Source organism: Callospermophilus lateralis, chromosome 17 (assembly GCF_048772815.1).
Source record: "Callospermophilus lateralis isolate mCalLat2 chromosome 17, mCalLat2.hap1, whole genome shotgun sequence".
NCBI classification, from domain to species: domain Eukaryota; kingdom Metazoa; phylum Chordata; class Mammalia; order Rodentia; family Sciuridae; genus Callospermophilus; species Callospermophilus lateralis.
In genome coordinates, this window is record NC_135321.1 from 26,896,931 (window position 1) to 26,913,722 (window position 16,792).

Consider the following 16,792-nt stretch of genomic DNA (forward strand, 5'->3'; position numbering starts at 1 on the left):
TTGCTCTGAAGAGTTGTAAATATTTGCTGCCTCAGTCAAAGAAGAATATTGGCCTAACTGTTGGTTTTCAGAGTATTCAGTGGAAAATACTACCAGACAGGCCAAGGAGCTATATCCCCAGGCCTACCGGTGACTTGCTTTGTCTGTTTTTACAGACACACTGAAATACTTGTGTTTTCTGTTCTAGAAAAAATAATTGGCAGTTGCTAATATTGTTTGTAAAAAGAGGGGAGAAAAACGTAAAGAAGGACAAGAGGGAAAAGGAGGGATTTTTGTTTGTTTGTTTGTTTGTTTTAATTTGAAATAATTCGAAAAATTTAGTTATGGTTTGTGGTCATTAACCATTATAGATATTTAAGTTTTTTTTTAAAGCAAGTTTTAGTTTTCTGCTGACCTATCTTTTTTGCTCAGAACTCTGACATTGACTTCAGTTTGGAAAGATCCAGAAGCTTGATAACCTTCACTGATGGACCCTAGGAGTTCAGTCTCAACAATAGTAGTATGCATCTAAAGTTAAGAAATACATTGTCCAATAATGCAGATATGCCAGAGGAATTAAAAACTTGAAAACAGTAAATATCTTAGACTTAAAATGATTTTTATTAGCTGGTTGCAGTGGCACATACTTATAACTCCAGCTACTTATGGCCAGCCTGGAAAACTTAGTGAGATTCTGTCTCAAAATAAAAAAGGTTAGGGATGTAGTTCAGAAGTAGAGTACCTCTGGGTTCAGTCCCCAGTACCAACAAGGAAGAAAAAAAAGATGTCTCTAGAAAGTTATGAAGTAATTGCTAATTGAGGCTGTCCTGGCTGTCTTGGACAGTGTTGCTGACTGATACTTCTATGAATTGAAGATAAAATTATTATTTTGTGTATTCACTAATAGCTAAGAGCAAAGTAGAAGAAAATTGAACCTAGCCATGAAGGTTGGGCATTATCTTTGCAAGTCAATTGGTGTTCTAATTTTGGTCAGAGATTGTGCTCAGACCTAAAGCCACCCATTACCCACATGGATAACTTTGGTTGTGGATAACTTAGTTTAGGGAAGCAAGGTGTTAGTGGAGAATGGGGAGGGTGAATTATGAATGTTTACAACTCATGATGAAACTATCATGTTCTATAAGAGATAGATTTTGTTATTTTTATACATTAAGTTTATCCCTCTATGTACACGTTTGTGTCCAATGTCCACTTCATAGCTATATTCAGTGTTTGATTCTGTTTAATATCTATCATCTGGTGATAATGAACTTCATTATCTTAAATCCTCTTAAATCTCTTCTCATTTTCCAGGGATTATCTTCCTCAGTTCAGCCCTTAGGTTGCCAGTTGTGCTTGGTTCTACTCCTGATACCATTCTTCATATGCCATCATCTACTTTCACTGACTGTGCTGGTCTTTTTAGTTGTAGATGGACACAGTACCTTTATTTTTTATTTGTTTATTTTTATGTGGTGCCAGAGATTGAACCCAGTGCCTCACACATACTAAGCAAGTGCTCTACTACTGAGCCACAACCCCGACCCCTGTGCTGGTCTTAATCTGAGGTCTGTGAATGGTCTGTAGAGATTTGGTGCAGTTCCTGAAAGTGAATTTTTTTTCTTTTTTGAGAATTCATAGGTTCAGTAGATCCTGAGTAGTGCATGACCCTCAGAGATTAAAGATCAGTTGCCATATATTGATGATCCTAGCCCAGAATTCTCTTCTGAGTTCCAGTTCTTGATTTCCACCTGCCTACGTATAGTCTACCTGAACTTTCTATGGATACCTCAAATTCCATAGGTCCTTCACGGATCTTGATCACATCTTTACTCTCCAAACCTGTTCTTCCTGTAACTTTGCCTACCTCATCTCCCAGATGGAGACCTAGCTTTAGTATTATCTCTTCCCTCCATCTAGTTGCTTCCCAAAATATATTGGTTCAGCTTTTGACGTGGCTTTAAATTGATTCCCTTTTCATGGTGGCCATTGACATTGCCTCATGCTAGGCCCACCTCACTTCTCCCCTGCACTGTTGCATCAGGCTCCTGGCCCAGAGCCTCTCCTCATCTCCCTTTCCCATTCAACTCTTTAAACACAGATATGATCACATTTCCAGGCTAAAGCCTCCAAATGGCTGTCCAGTATCTAGCAGGAACAAGACTGCAGAGCCCTTCATAACTGGTTCTTGATCTTTTGCTGTGGTACTATGTTTACTTCCCAGACATTCTATTTTCCAGCCACTTAGGTCTTCTCCATTCTCCAGACATGATATATAGTTGTCCTTATGCATAAGCTGCCTCTGTTCCCCTCCTACCTCATGTTCCCGACCTCCTGCTCAGCCTTCAGTGCTTGGTACAAACCCTTGAGGTCTTCCTGACTCCTCTGTTGGGTTGAGATGTTCCCTCCATGCATGGCAGCTTGTGCCATAGTGCTCTTGCAGTCTCTTGCTCTTTTTTTTTTTTTTTTTTTTCCCCTGCCAGACCAAACTCTTTGGGGATAGGGTTTCCATGATCACTCATTTGAATATTTCTACCATCTGGCATGGTCCTGGCACATAGTAGGTGCCTTGTAACATCTCTTGAATTAATCAGTGAGTCACCACACACTGATTTAGGTTGTGTGATAGATTGTTTTTTATTTTGATTAGTTTTAAAACTGTTGCTAGATTTTGAGTTCTATGAGGTGAGGGCCCTTGTCTCAATTGTGTTTGTATTGTCAGTGCCTCACGTAGTGCCACCAAATGGACGTGTTTGAAGAAATGGACAGCTATAGATTTATATCCTTTGCAATAAGTTTCTTTATTTAAACTAGAACTTTGTAGGTATTATTTGACTGTGAAAGGAAGACATTATAGAAGTTGCAACTTTTTCTTAATAGCATTTAGCAATCATTCTTTGCTTGCACTTACCTCTGGCCTATTTACACAGCATCATGTTTTTTATGCAAATCTCAGCCTAAATATTACTTTACATTGCTCACTTGACTTATTTATTTTTTCCTTTACTTATTTTAATGTGGTGCTGAGGATCAAACCCAGTGCCTCACACACTCTAGTCAAGTGCTCTAGCACTGAGTCACAACCCCAGCCCCTCACTTAACATTTTTACTCAATTCAAGAGTCTCCCAAGCATTGGATCTTGGAAAGCAGTAAGGATGGTCTTACTACTGCACACCACTGCCTTTCCCAGGCCTGTTCAGAGTCTTTTCTGTCACTTACTTAGTCACTGAGTCATTGTCACTCAGGTATTATATTAGGTGTTTTGCTTACATTACCTTACTTGTCAAAAAATTAGCTTGAGTTCAGAGAAACAGATTCAAAGACAATTAAGAGACCTGCCAGTCACATAGTTGATAGTTAGTTCAGTTAGAATTCCAACTTGCATTCCTTCTAAATTCCAGACCCATGCTTTTCCCATTAAATGTCACCAGGCCATTTTACTTCAGATGCTGCTCCACTTTCTGAAAACTGGGACTGTGATTCTGAGTTAACTGATCATGATAGTCACATATTATTTAAATGAAGATGAGTACCATTTTCTTTCTCTTTTTGATTAGAGAATGTATGACCTCAGCCAAACACTTTGGATTAGATCAGATTTTTTTTATTAGTTGTTGATGGACCTTTATTTTATTTACTTATTTATATGTGGTGCTGAGAATCGAACCCAGTGCCTCACACATGCTAGACAAGTGCTCTACCACTGAGCCACAAACCCAGTCCCAAGATCAGTTTTTTAAAAGTAGCTTCACAGGAGATGATTTTACAAATCAAATGTAATTTTTAATAGCTTATTTATCAAGATTTCACATCATTAGATTCAATCATTAGATTACTTAATAGAATTCTTCTGAAAAGGAAAATTCTGGAAATTTCCAGCACTCTGCAGGTCTTTGAACTGTGTATAGCTTGTTTTGGGTATACAAAAAGCCAAGTGTATTTTATGAGAAGTGAGACGTGCTTTTTCTGTGGTCACCCTTCCCAATGGAAGCTTTTAATACTCTAGAGATACTCCCTGAGGAAGTGGTGTGATTTATTATTGGGTTCCTTTGGCCATATTTTGGTATTGTAGGGCATACTTGTTAGACCCAGGATTGATTTATTATGTGAAAAATTTATCCATTCCTACAAATGAAAGATGGAAAAGACCCACTGAGGGCCTTCCATTATTGTAGAAACTTGCTGAGGAATGTACTTTGTCCAAATCTTCAATTTCTTTGTCTACTTAAAATGTTCCAAGTGGAGGGGCTTCCACCATGCTGCTTTGTTCTATTGTCTCCAACTTCTTGTCATTATGAACTGTGAGTCAGTCTTTTATACCTTTGTTCTAATAAGCAAAGAAAACTTTGAACAGTGGTGGGAAAGTAAAGACTTCTAATATAACATTGGTGATTTTTATAAAGCAAGTCTTCATTATTTTCATGATCATTGAAGATAGGTATGCTCAGTGGACTGTCAAGAGCTGTGCCCTGCTGGATTCTGTGTATTGCCATTGCCTTCCAGGAACTCTTGTTAAAGAGTTCATGAAAGTCACTTTTTTTTTTTTTTTTTTTTAAATAGTGTTGGGGACGGAACCCAGGGCTTCGTGCATACTAGGCAAGTTCTGTACCACTGAGCCATATCCCTAGCTCTTATGAGAGTACCTTTGACAGGGAAACAGGGAATCCTTGAAATGATTTGGTGAATTAAATATTTACACTGTTGCAGACAACAGATAACTGTAATCATGTAGTGGGTCTGGAAACTAGGTTTGGGTAGCTGTGTATAGAGAAAATGTAAACCCACTGCTCACCCACGTGATTGGAAGACCATCAGGGGAGAATGAGGGTTTTAAACTCTTAAACTCCTGCATTCTGAATATTCTGGCTCTTCAGCGTTCTCTGCTGTGCATATAATATAAGTTCAAACCTCCTGATAGCTGCTATACAGGGCCTCCCCAGGACAGCTCCTCCTGCTCCCTAGTCTGACTCTATTGCATTCTTCAGCCTCAACCCCTGGCTGCAGCTCATGGCTTCTCCTTTTTGTCCCTTTGTTTCCCTCAACCCTCACAATGGTTCTTTTTTTCCCCCCTAAGTTCAAATTTAGTAGATGAAAAATAAAAAAAGATATTTTGTTCTCGTGGCTGTCCACGGCAGCCTGGCACTAAAATGGCCCACTGTTCAACATTCTTTGCTCTCTTGGACACCAGGCCTGTTGGTATCACTTGCCAGGCTTCCAGCCAGCTGGACACACTTCCTCATGTTTGTCAGTGAACTGGGAGGCTTCCACTAGTCTGAGTTTCATGCACAGAGCAGCCAGTAGGAAGGTTACCTACAGTTGAGGGATATATTTATCACTAATGATAAAGAGGCCCCTGGATGAGATGCCTTCCTCAGCCTTTGAGACCCCATATTTCTGAGCAATGATATGCTTGGGGTGTGATACCAAGAGAATGTTCATGGGTCGCAGTCTTCTTTGTTTCTTGTGTGTGTTGATTCACACCAGATGACAGAAGTGAGAATCCACAGAAGCAACCACTTGGCAGTTGAGTGTCTTAAAATTCTAAACTCTATCACTGAAAGCAGGGATCCCTGTTGGATTCTTAAAGATGAAATCAAGAGGAATATAGAAGAACATAACGTAATTCCCTTTGTAGTCCAGATAGGCCGATATCTTTGAGCTGACCATGTGGCATAACAACTGTGTCTTTGAACTTGGGGCAGTGTGCCCAATTTTGGCATTTCCTCATGACATCTTGCTATCAGCAGTCTCTAAGACAGAAGCTACCACATCAGGAAGAAGACCCCACAGTGGTTCTGTCTTTGTGTGCCATGTGGGCCTAAGATGTCCTCTGGGTCTATCCACATCCACAAAAGGAAATGACAAATGCACAAACACAACCAATCATCATGGGGGTCACCATCAGCTGGAGAAAGCGTGGCGATACCTCCTTCAAGTAGGAAAGACATAATCTTAAAAAAGAGTCTTTAGACTAAATTGAAATAAATTTAATTTTTCTTCACTGAGAATCAGTATAAATTTTATCAGAGACAAGCTTTCAGGAATCACTGAATTGGCCTGTTGTTCCTTCTTTGGCATGCAATTGATTTGGACACCTTTCCATATTTTACCTTATTTTGTTGTTCAGTAATTATATATATTTCCTTTAAAAATGGCAGTTGTTTTGTTAACAGCATCTGTGTCATTCCTGTTTTTATGCTGGGCACACTGTTTGAAGTTGAATTGTGTGTGTGTGCTGGGTGGAGAGAACACAGGTTAAGGCGGGGACAGGGGAGGCAGTGCATTGGGGTGTGATCAACAGAGGAGAACTTCATGTGCCTCAGGGAAAGCCTCAATGGTGGAAGCATTGAGACTGTTTCTGTTGAGGATTTGAGCAGTCAAAACATAAGTGAAATAGAATGTATCCTACAAAAGACTTTAAATCATTGATAAATTAATTCAAGATCATATCAACTTATAAGGTAATCATTTATATAGATATTGTTTTAGTCAGTTTTTTTGCTGCTGTAACCAAAAGACCCAACAAGAACTATTAGAGGAGGAAAAGTTTTTTTAGTTGCTCATAGTTTCAGAGGTCTCAGTCCATAGATGACTGACTCTATTACTTTATGCCTGAGGTGTGGTAGAACATCTTGGCAGAAGGGTGTGGCAGAGGAAAGCAGCTCAGGACATCATACCAGGATTCAGAGAGAGACTTCTCTCACCAAGAACAAAATATATAACCCGAAGACACTTTATATCTAAATCATAAAATAAAAATTTTGACTTTTTTTTTAGAAGAAAATAATTTAAGTTTGATTCTTCATAGAAAATCTGAGAATCTTGAATAGTTCTTTTGTTTGTTTTTGGTGGTACTAGGAATTGAACTCAGGGCCTCATGCATGCTAGGCAAAAGCTGTACCAATGAGCTACATCCAAACCCTTTGCACATTGAGGTCTCCTCTGTTGATCACACCCCACTGCACCCAACCCCCGCCTTAACCTTGTGGGTTTTTTTTTTTGGAGGGGGGTGGGTAACCAGGAATTGAACTCAGGGCATTGACCACTGAGACACATCCCCAGCCCTATTTTGTATTTTATTTAGAGATAGGGTCTCATTGAGTTGCTTAGTGCCTCCACTTTTGCTGAGGCTGGCTTTGAACTCACAATCCTCCTGTCTCAGCCTCCCGAGCCACTTTGCCCAGCCTGTCAGGTCTAAGTTTTTTGACAAATTTTTTTCTCTTCCTTTTCAGGATCAACTGAGGGATTTGTATTAAATTATAGTATTAATTGTAATAACACTCTCTTCATCATATGCATATGTATTTATAGTAAAATATATGTTCTAGAAGCACATAGGGGAAAAGAAGTCCATTGACTGCTTTAATTTTTGTTAGTTTGAAGGCATGTATAAGAATGAAGCAGTAAGCCAACAGCTTCATATTTTGCGAAAAGAAGTGAAACAGTTGCAAGCAGAAGCTGCTAAACCACCTGCACTGAGTATTGTGGAAGCTGCTGTACATGCAGAGAACCTAATTACGTAAGTTCTGGCAACCTCAAAATTTAAAATACTGTTTTATTCTTATTAATAGTAATTATACATATTACACCCACCTACTACAGTAGACACCCCAGTGATTAAGTTAATAGAGAAATTAGCAAAATGTGGCCTTTGGGCCAAATCTGATCTCATGCTTATTTTTACAAATAAAAATTTTATTGGAACACAGCTGTCTATATTATTTGTAATATCTATGTCTTTTGAGCTGTAATAGATAGACTTTAAGGCCCAGAAAGCATAAAATATTTACTATCTGGCCCTAGGCAGAAAGAGTTAGCAGACCCCTGAATTATGAGATGTGCATTGAAATTTAATGATGGAGGGACTTAGTGCTTAAGTTTGATATCAAAGTCATCTTTACCCAGTAAGTCACCGTTGTAACTCAGGTTTTTGAACAGTTTCCTGTGTAATTGCTTAGGGGAATTAGGGCTCTCAAGTGTAGCTATTAAATTGAGTCGCTGTGTAGTTTTTCTCTTGGAACTCTTGAGTTTCTTCTACCATCTTCTTTTTTTCCCAAAGCTACCAGGACATAGCTTGGGACAGGGGAGGTTGACTCTCTGTCTTTTACTTTCATGTGACTCCACATCTGCTAGCAGTAGACACTCTCCTTAGTAGATTGGGGTGGAGTGTGTTTGGGGACCTGGGAAAGAGGAGGGTATCAGGTGAAGCAGAAGTTGATATTTTTGTCACTGGGTAGGCACTAAAAAAAGTGTGGGAATTAGAAGGAACATCTTTATTTTAGGTCTTATTGTATACCAAAATCTTTTCTTCCACCTCAGTCTGTGCTTGGATTCTAAAATTTAGGGAAACCAGGGTTCTGGTGTTTAAAATATGTGTTATATAAGGAATGCAAAAAAGTTAAATAACTATGAATTATACACAAAATATGACCAATTTTAGTGAGTGTGAGAATGTTAGCTGGTCCTTATAATGCAGCTGATCTTTGTTTTCCCTGGGAAGCATAAAGTCATAGCTGTGTTTTAAAATTGAATTGGGTAAAGGTGGAAATAACACATTTATCACATGAAATGTTTCTAAAGTGGCATTTGCCTGAGACTCTCAGGACTGTGATGAATATTGTCAGATAAATGTAGAATATGAAAGAAATACTGGCAAATACAGATTCAATTATTATAGACCAGAACTGTGTCCATGTTTTCCCACAGGACCTTAGTGAATGCCTACAAGTTGCAGCCAACACCTGGGTTTCAGAAGGTTGGCATTAGCCTTTTCTTTACTGTTGTGGATTATGTGAGCGATGAGACGCAGCGCCACCCCCCTACAAGACAATTCTTCACTTCATGCATTGAGATCTTGGGACAGGTAAGGTTACTATGTTATTTGCCTTGTTCAGATAAACTGAGTCCCTGCAGTGTCTTCATTGCATACGGTCACCATCAGCTTCAGACTTTATTGCAGGTTCATTCTTACCTGATTCAGAAACCTTTGGAGATGTTGACCTCCAAAATGTGATTAGAATTATTGGTAAATAAGGGGCTGGGGTTGTAGCTTAGTAGTAGAGCCCTTGCCTCACATGGATGAGGCACTGGTTTCGATCCTTAGTACCACATAAATAAGTAAGCGAATAAATAAATAAATAAATAAATAAATAAATGTATTGTGTCCATTTACAACTAAAAATATTTTTTTAAAAAAAGAATTGTTGGCAAATAAGAGATTAAATTATTCATGTTTGAAAATCTAGAGACATCAGATTCTGTGTTATTGATATTGGCAATAATATTACCGAAGCTCTTTATTGTTTGTAAAATACTGTCTAGTTCATTATTTTATTTGATCATCAAGGTGACTTTGTGTGATTGATCTCATTCCTGTCCTAAAGATGAGAAAACTAGACTCTAAAAGGCTAAGTGACTGGCCTAAAGAATGCATCTGAAGTGCTAAGGCTGATGGGATCCTAAGGCTTTTGACAGTGTCAGTACTCGCTCCACCTCTGTTTTGGCCACTATTTATCTATCTATTTGGCTTACAGTAAAATATATGGATGTTTAACAAGGCAAGGACAAAGTATCCATGCAGATTTGGGAAAATGTGTCATAAAAGAAAGGAAAGCCACTGTTTGATAAACCATGTACTCTCATTGAAATTTAATTGAATGGCTACTTCTTTATTGGATACTTACAAGGAAGTGACATAGAATAGATATTACAATCCATTTTTTTCTAAGTTTTTTTCCCCTGATCTTCAAGTTACTGTATGCTTATGGTAAGCCATATAGATAGTATAGAAGTATAAAGAAGAAAAATTTCTCATAATCCTGATCAGCTGGAAGCACTAGTTACATAGCGAAAGTTTCATTATAGTTTGTCTTTTGTATATGTAAACACAGTATGTCATTTCTATCTATATAGGTGTATGTAGAGATACACACTTACAAAGGAGCACATACTATTTTGTAATTTCTTTTCATTTCAACATATTTTTAGATATTATTCCATGTTAATAAATACAGACCTGTATATCACATAGAATTTGAATGTCTGCATAGTGTTTTATGATACAGATGTATTATAATGGGTTGAGCTAATGTTCTAGATGGATATTTAGGTGATTTGTTTTGCTACAATAAGGTTGACATAAATAGTCTCATATATCTTTGTGACTTCTGGAACTATTTTCTTTAGAATAATTTCCTCGAAGTATGATTGCTATATCAGAAGGATTTGATGTTTGTTATATATTTGACATGTATTGTGTAGCATTTTATGTTCTTACTTCATTGATCTGGGAAGTTTGCACTTATTTACACTATTGTTTAGCAATGTTGAAGTTTATTCTCTGTATCTTAAACAATGTTAGGAATTATCATTCTTTTATAAGTATTGATAATCTTATAAGGGAAGTGGTATATCATTTTCAAAACTTATAATTCTTGAAGTACTTTAAAGTTATGTTATATATGTGTATTATAGATATGTATGTGTATATATATATGTGTGTATGTATGTATATATGAGAAACATATGTAGTGAATTGCTAGCTGTTATCATTGGCACATTTTCTGTTGAAATATCTTGCCACCCCCCTCCGCCCCCGCCCCCACCGTTTTGTGGTCCTGGGGATTGAACCCAGGGCCTCATGCATGCCAGGCAAGTACTTATTCCTGAGCCATATCTGAAGCCCCAATTTCTTGCTTTTTGATTCTTTGAAAGAGTTCCTCAAACTATTAGCCCGATATCTGGAATGTGTTACAAATATGTTTTTCTAGTTTGTTATTTTTCTTTCATTTCATAATTCCTTTTGCCTTATAATGTTTGCATGTATCTGTTCAGACTTATCAGTCTTTTTTTAAATTTCTGCCTCATCAAAGCCTTTTTGACCCTGAGATTACTTTTATCTTGATTATATTTTGTGAAAGTTAATTTTTTAATGTATTAAAGGAACATCTCAATAAAATCTGTAACCTAAAATTTTATTTTCTTTATGTTGTGCAGGACCACCATGGATTCTTTAGTAACAACACTAGGCATATTACAGACTTTTGGATGCAGATACCCCAGTATCAACTCCATTGGAAATGATAGGCTTATCTATGTTGATTTTAGATACCTTTTTCATTTTGGAAAATTATTTTTGCCTTATTTAATACCTCTTAAAAGTTGGTTGCTTAAATAAAAGTGGGGGAGGGGAGGATTTGGTGACATTTTCCTTGTTGTTTTTTTAAGGTGTTCATCAGTGGCACTACATCAGAATGCAAAAAGGTACTTCAGACCATTCTGAAGAATAGAAGGCTCTGCTCTCTTCTGTCGCCTTTCTTCACTCCCAATGCTGCACCTGCAGAATTCATACAACTGTATGAGAAAGTGGTGAAGTTTCTGAGTGAGGACAACAGTGATATGATTTTCATGCTGCTAACCAAGGTGCGAGGTGATTCATTCCTGATACTGTGAAACTGAGAAGTGATCATTGCTTCCCATTCCATAGAAATGGAAGGACCCCTGGGGGTTTGATCTCGGTGACCAAGAGGATAAGAGCCCCTTTGAGCAATCTGACCCCACGAGTTTCTCTTTGGGGAACGGCACACTGGTTGTGTTATATAGGACTCTCATTCCACATAGTATTAAAAGAATCTCCTTCCCAAGCCCTTTTTTAAAACAGTATAGTTTTGAAAATATTCATAATGGTAGTTTAATAGATCCTCTTTTTAAATTTTCCTGAATTTGTGCCTAAACTATATTTGATAAGTGAGTTGTAATATGTGAAGTCTCTTGTATTTAGAATAATTCAGCTCTAAACAAATTTTCTTTGTCCTCATTTGGAATAGACTATTTACTCTGTGAGACTAAGGGATGAATTTACTTAACTAGTCGAGAATTTCAGAGCTTCACCTATTTTGCCTGACATTTGTGAAGCAGTAAAACTTGGCATTTTGTAGAGCCCAGAGACTGATCTCAATCTATAGTAGAGGAGAACATGTTTTTAAGTGTGGGATTCTGGAAGGTAGTACCAACAATTTGAATTTTTATTCACTGAGATAGGTAACATACAGCTCATGGCTGGCTGTTAAGACAGTTCCATAAAGTGACTGCTTGGCTGTGGTACTGGAACCAGTGAAGGAGAACTTCTGATCCAAGTCTTAGGGAGGAACCTTAGTATAATAAAATCAGATGGAAATGTGTGGATTTTCAGGAACAAAATAAAATTATAAATAATAATGGTCAAGAAGATATTCATATTACAAAACAAGCCTGTTGTTAAGAAAAGTCTGCCTCTGAATCTCAGAGCAAGGTAGAGATGGTTGCATAATGGTACCAGTGAGTGAACTTCTTATACATTCTTTCATTTGCCTATGTGTACATTTATTTTCTATTTTTATAAAAAGATAAATGTGACTTTTAAACTAAATGTGCAAAGACCTTTCTGTACTTCATTTAATTCTCTAGTGTAAATAAATCTGCTTCTTGTTTCTTTTTCTTTTTAGTTCGATCTTAAGCAATGGTTAAACGCCACTAAACCTCCTCTGTCTGATCGTACCAGGCTTCTGGAGTCCATTCATTTGGCACTTACTGCCTGGGGCCTTGAACCAGATGAAGATATTTTGATGCCATTTAATCTTTTCTGTAAGCACTGGACTTACCTTCTTCTCTACCAGTTCCCTGACCAGTACAGTGATGTTCTCAGGCTGCTGATGCAAAGTAAGTATCTTCATTTAATTGTGATTAACTAGATCTCTGCATATATTTAATGCCATATTTACCAGGTAGCATCCAGAAATGTAAGAATAATGTAAACATAGAATTTGAAAATTACTAATCATCACTGAAAGCGCTCAACTAACAGTGCCCCAAAGTTGGTATCTGTAAGAATGGTCAGCCACTGTCCTGAGCACTAGAGTGGGCCCAGCCTGGGCAAGGCAGCTCTCAGGCTTTGGTGTTGGTGTCCCCAGTCACACAGTCACTTCTTACCTTGACTTTGCTGCTGTCCTGCGATAGGGTGAAGTGGGAGAGGAGCTGCTTACTCTGCAGACAACAAATTTGACAAGGAAGGGAGCATGTGTTTCATATGCTATTTGGTTTCTCTGTGTTTCCAAGTGGTGGATACATTTTGGGTCATTCCACCCCACCTATTATTTTGACTTATTTTTTACTCCTGCCTTCTGTTCTTGAATGGCAGGCTGTACTTATATTTGCCAAGGAAAAGAACAATATTACATTTGCCACATTCCCACCATTTTTATCCTCTCTTTCCTGTAATTTTCCAGAGAAGTATTAGAGATTAAAGGAAAAATAAAAGGGTCTAGGCTTGGGCTGGGGTTGTGGCCAGTGGTGGAGCGCTTGCCTAGCACGGTGCTGGATTCAATCCTTAGCATCACATAAAAATAAAGGTATTGTGTCCAATTATAACTGAAACAAAATTCTTTTAAAATAAAAGGCCTAGGCTTTTTTATTTTGAAATTTCACTAGGCAGTAATTTTATTGAACTTCAGTCAATGATATAACATTATTTTTCATTCATATGGCATACTATGTATAAATATAAGGCAAAACTTAGTTTCGCTCAAGTATGTATTCTGGGTTTTTCCCTGAAACCTCTCAAAGAGATTGTGACCTATACAGGCTACCACTGACTCATATTTAGCAGAAAATTTCTACTTATCATGAATTTCTACTTACCTTTAACTGAATTACTCTGATTCCATGACCTATGACCTCCTAATTTCCTTTCCCTCCCCTACTGCCAGAGCAGTATTCCCAGGGTTCCAGTCCTTCCACCTGTTCATTCTTCGTAGATGAGCTATTCATGGCTTCATTGCCATCTTCTCGGTCTGCACAACTCTCATACTAGTACATTGATTCCAGGCCTCTGTCCTGGGATCCAGACTATAGGAACCCTGGGGTACCTTGCTGTCCCGTTGATGCCCCCACTTCACATATTGCAGCCAACCTCTCTCATCTTTCCCCTCAGACTTTCCTGTGAACTTCCATGAACCTGTTTGATTAGGGTTAGGGTTAGGGAGGTATTGTTCTGTCCTGTGGGATGGGAATGTAGGTTGTAGAATGGGAACTAGTTGGGAATACTGGCTGCTGTTCTCCATGTGCTGCCTTTAGGTCTTGGTTTAGGTTTTACCCATTGTAGGAGTAGAATTTTAGGGCTGGATGGACTCTTTCCCAGGAGGCTAGATTCTGGAGTTGCATTCCTCATCCAGTGACCCTTGTCCTGTCACTATTGTTTGTTTCACACCCATAGATAGCTGTCCCTCTCCGGCCAGGACAGTGGAACCTTTATCATTCTCCAGCTGGGTTGTAGGCTGGGATTCCCATCTCATTCCAGCTCTAATGGTTTTGCAGAGCTCACTTCTATCTGGGTTACCAGGAACAAGGAAAGTTGAATGTTCAGCTATCAGTTTTTTCAGTAAATTTTCTTTACTTTGGTCTCTTTATCTCAGATATTCCTATGGATTTCGTTTGGATTTTTATTTAATTATTATTGCTTAGGTTCAACTGAAAACCTCTAATCATGTATTCTTTGATTAAAGGTGAAAAGTGAGTTTTGCAAGGATACTGACTTGTTCTCTCTGCCTGCTCTCCAGGCTCTTCAGAGCAGTTGCTGAGCCCTGAGTGTTGGAAAGCCACTCTGCGAGCCCTGGGCTGCACTGCCCCGAGCTGCTATCAGGGGGCAGCTTCTGCAGAGGGCACTGTGCTGCACAGCTCTTCGAATGTTCTCTTGTCAGACAAGCAGGTGTGTAGCTTTTGGTGGCTGAGGTGTTTGTGTATTTCTTTTTCATTTCCCTTGCTGTTTTTTTTTTTAAAACAATTGGAGCATATTTAAAAGTATCTAAGATGCTTTTGGATAACATCTAAAAAGCTGGTTTTTGTGCTCTATCTTTCCGAACGCTGTTTTTCTTTGTTGTTCCTTTACTACCTTCTTGTCCCCTTTGTCTGCATGTTTTTTCTGTCATACTTCTGAGTCCAATTTCTGTCTGTTCCAGATGAGGTCAGGTGCTTTCCTACCTGCCTTAGCCCATCTGACTCAACCCTGAGGCCACTGGGTGGGTTTTCATACAGTGTCTCACAGAGTCTTGGGTTTTACTAGTTTTATTGCATGTGGGTTCATGTAAGAATTTATTTGAAAGAAGGTTCCATTACTTTAGAGAATGAATTTGAAACCCACTGATTTATTTTCATGTTTTCTGTCTCTTTGAAACTCTGTTAAAAAGTCAAAGACCTCCAGTGTGCTTATCCCAGTTAAACATATAATACTCTTCTAAAAGCAGATATTTCGTAAGCATTTTGATTGGTCATTTTTTCCAGGTAGTGGAGACCATACAGTGGCTTTCAGACTTTTTTTATAAGCTTCGGTTATCCAAGTTGGACTTTAAAAGTTTTGGTTTATTTTCAAAATGGAATCCGTACATGGCTGATGTGAAGACACTTTTGGGCTATCTTGTGAAAAGGCTGATTGACTCAGAAATGGCCTCCTTGGCCCAAGACCCATCTGCCAGCAGCAAAACAGGTAACATGTCTTTAGTGCAATGTGGAGTAAGATGTTCTGCCCTTCCATTAGAAGAGATTTGAATAGCTCCATTAGGAGATTTATATCGACTGTCCAGGAGAGGAGATAGAAAGTATATAGTCCAAGTGCACCCTGTATCTGTGTCATGCTATATTCATTACACATTGAATATAGGTGGCTTGCTGCAGCTCGTCTCTAATCCTTTGAAGGGTGTGGTGCAAAGAGATGGGTTTCTATTTCTACTTCCTTCTTTCTATTATTTATGTAGCTAAGGACAGATTCTGAATATTAAGTATTTGTCCTGGAAAAAAAAATGTATGTTTTAAAATTAGCCATGACATTGTGTTATAATAAAAAAAATCTTCAACTCAAATTCATTGCAATAAACGAAGCAAACGTATCAAACATATTTAGTTGTACCAAGCATGTTGCTTATATATCAACATAGGCTTATTGAGTGTACATATACTAAGAACTAGATTTTCTATAAAATGTTACCAATGATATTGACAAAGCATTATCTCTTAAATGTTTGCTGTTTCAGTGCTGAGATCCCTACATTCAGTAACCATACAGCTCTTTAAGCCATGGATCTTGGTTTTAGAGGACAGTGAAAGGTAAATACTTTTTCAGATATTCAAAATTTGGGGGGACTTATTTACTTCTAGTAAGTAATTAAAGGTTTTTGATAAAGGTGATGATGAAGTATTGGGCTATATTTAAATTTAGAATTTTTTAAAATAAAACTTAAGACTTAAAAGTTTATGCAATTATTAGTCTGTGTGATCAGAGATGTTGTCTTGATATTAATTTTGGAACAGAGTAGGAAAATCATTTCCAGTTTTCTACAATAAAGAAGTTGAATGCATTTTGGTACTTGATTTAAAAATAAAAAGATGCTGTTCTCCTGAGGTTCCTCTTAGGTTTTGATAGCAGCACTACAAAAGATGAGACTTCCTTAATTTTCTTTACTACCTGAGTTATTTTTTGGAACTAAGTTGATTATTAAATTATTGGGTAGAATTATACTTTAAAACATGGAAATCTGCTGTTAGATGTGAAAGCATTATTTCATGATTATTAAAAGTACTTAAGAGTTATATAGCTGTCCAAATACAGTGATGAGTGGGATGTGTGTGTGTGTGTGTGTGTGTGTGTGTGTGTTTTCTTCCCCCTTTTGAAGCATTAATTTGATCTTGAGGCTCAGAACCTGAATGTTTTAACTCAGATCTCCTGTCAGTTAGTTGTTAAAGTTGGAGCTAGAGCTCAGGTCTTTGACTTCTATTTCCAGTGCTGCT

At 37.9% G+C, this 16,792-nt stretch overlaps 1 protein-coding gene and 1 pseudogene across 2 annotated transcripts in view; one reads left to right on the plus strand and one right to left on the minus strand.

Moving 5' to 3' along the window:
* Positions 1-16,792, plus strand: part of Epg5 (ectopic P-granules 5 autophagy tethering factor) — a 105,937-nt gene that overhangs the window by 71,059 nt on the left and 18,086 nt on the right. For both annotated transcript variants that reach the window (XM_076836583.2, XM_076836584.2), the window contains exons 28-34: positions 7,357-7,499; positions 8,687-8,843; positions 11,207-11,401; positions 12,463-12,676; positions 14,572-14,720; positions 15,293-15,494; positions 16,039-16,111. In XM_076836583.2, the coding sequence (XP_076692698.2) occupies positions 7,357-7,499; positions 8,687-8,843; positions 11,207-11,401; positions 12,463-12,676; positions 14,572-14,720; positions 15,293-15,494; positions 16,039-16,111 (1,133 nt within the window). The remainder of the gene's footprint in view (positions 1-7,356; positions 7,500-8,686; positions 8,844-11,206; positions 11,402-12,462; positions 12,677-14,571; positions 14,721-15,292; positions 15,495-16,038; positions 16,112-16,792) is intronic.
* On the minus strand, positions 5,140-5,713 carry LOC143382961 (peroxiredoxin-1 pseudogene; annotated as a pseudogene).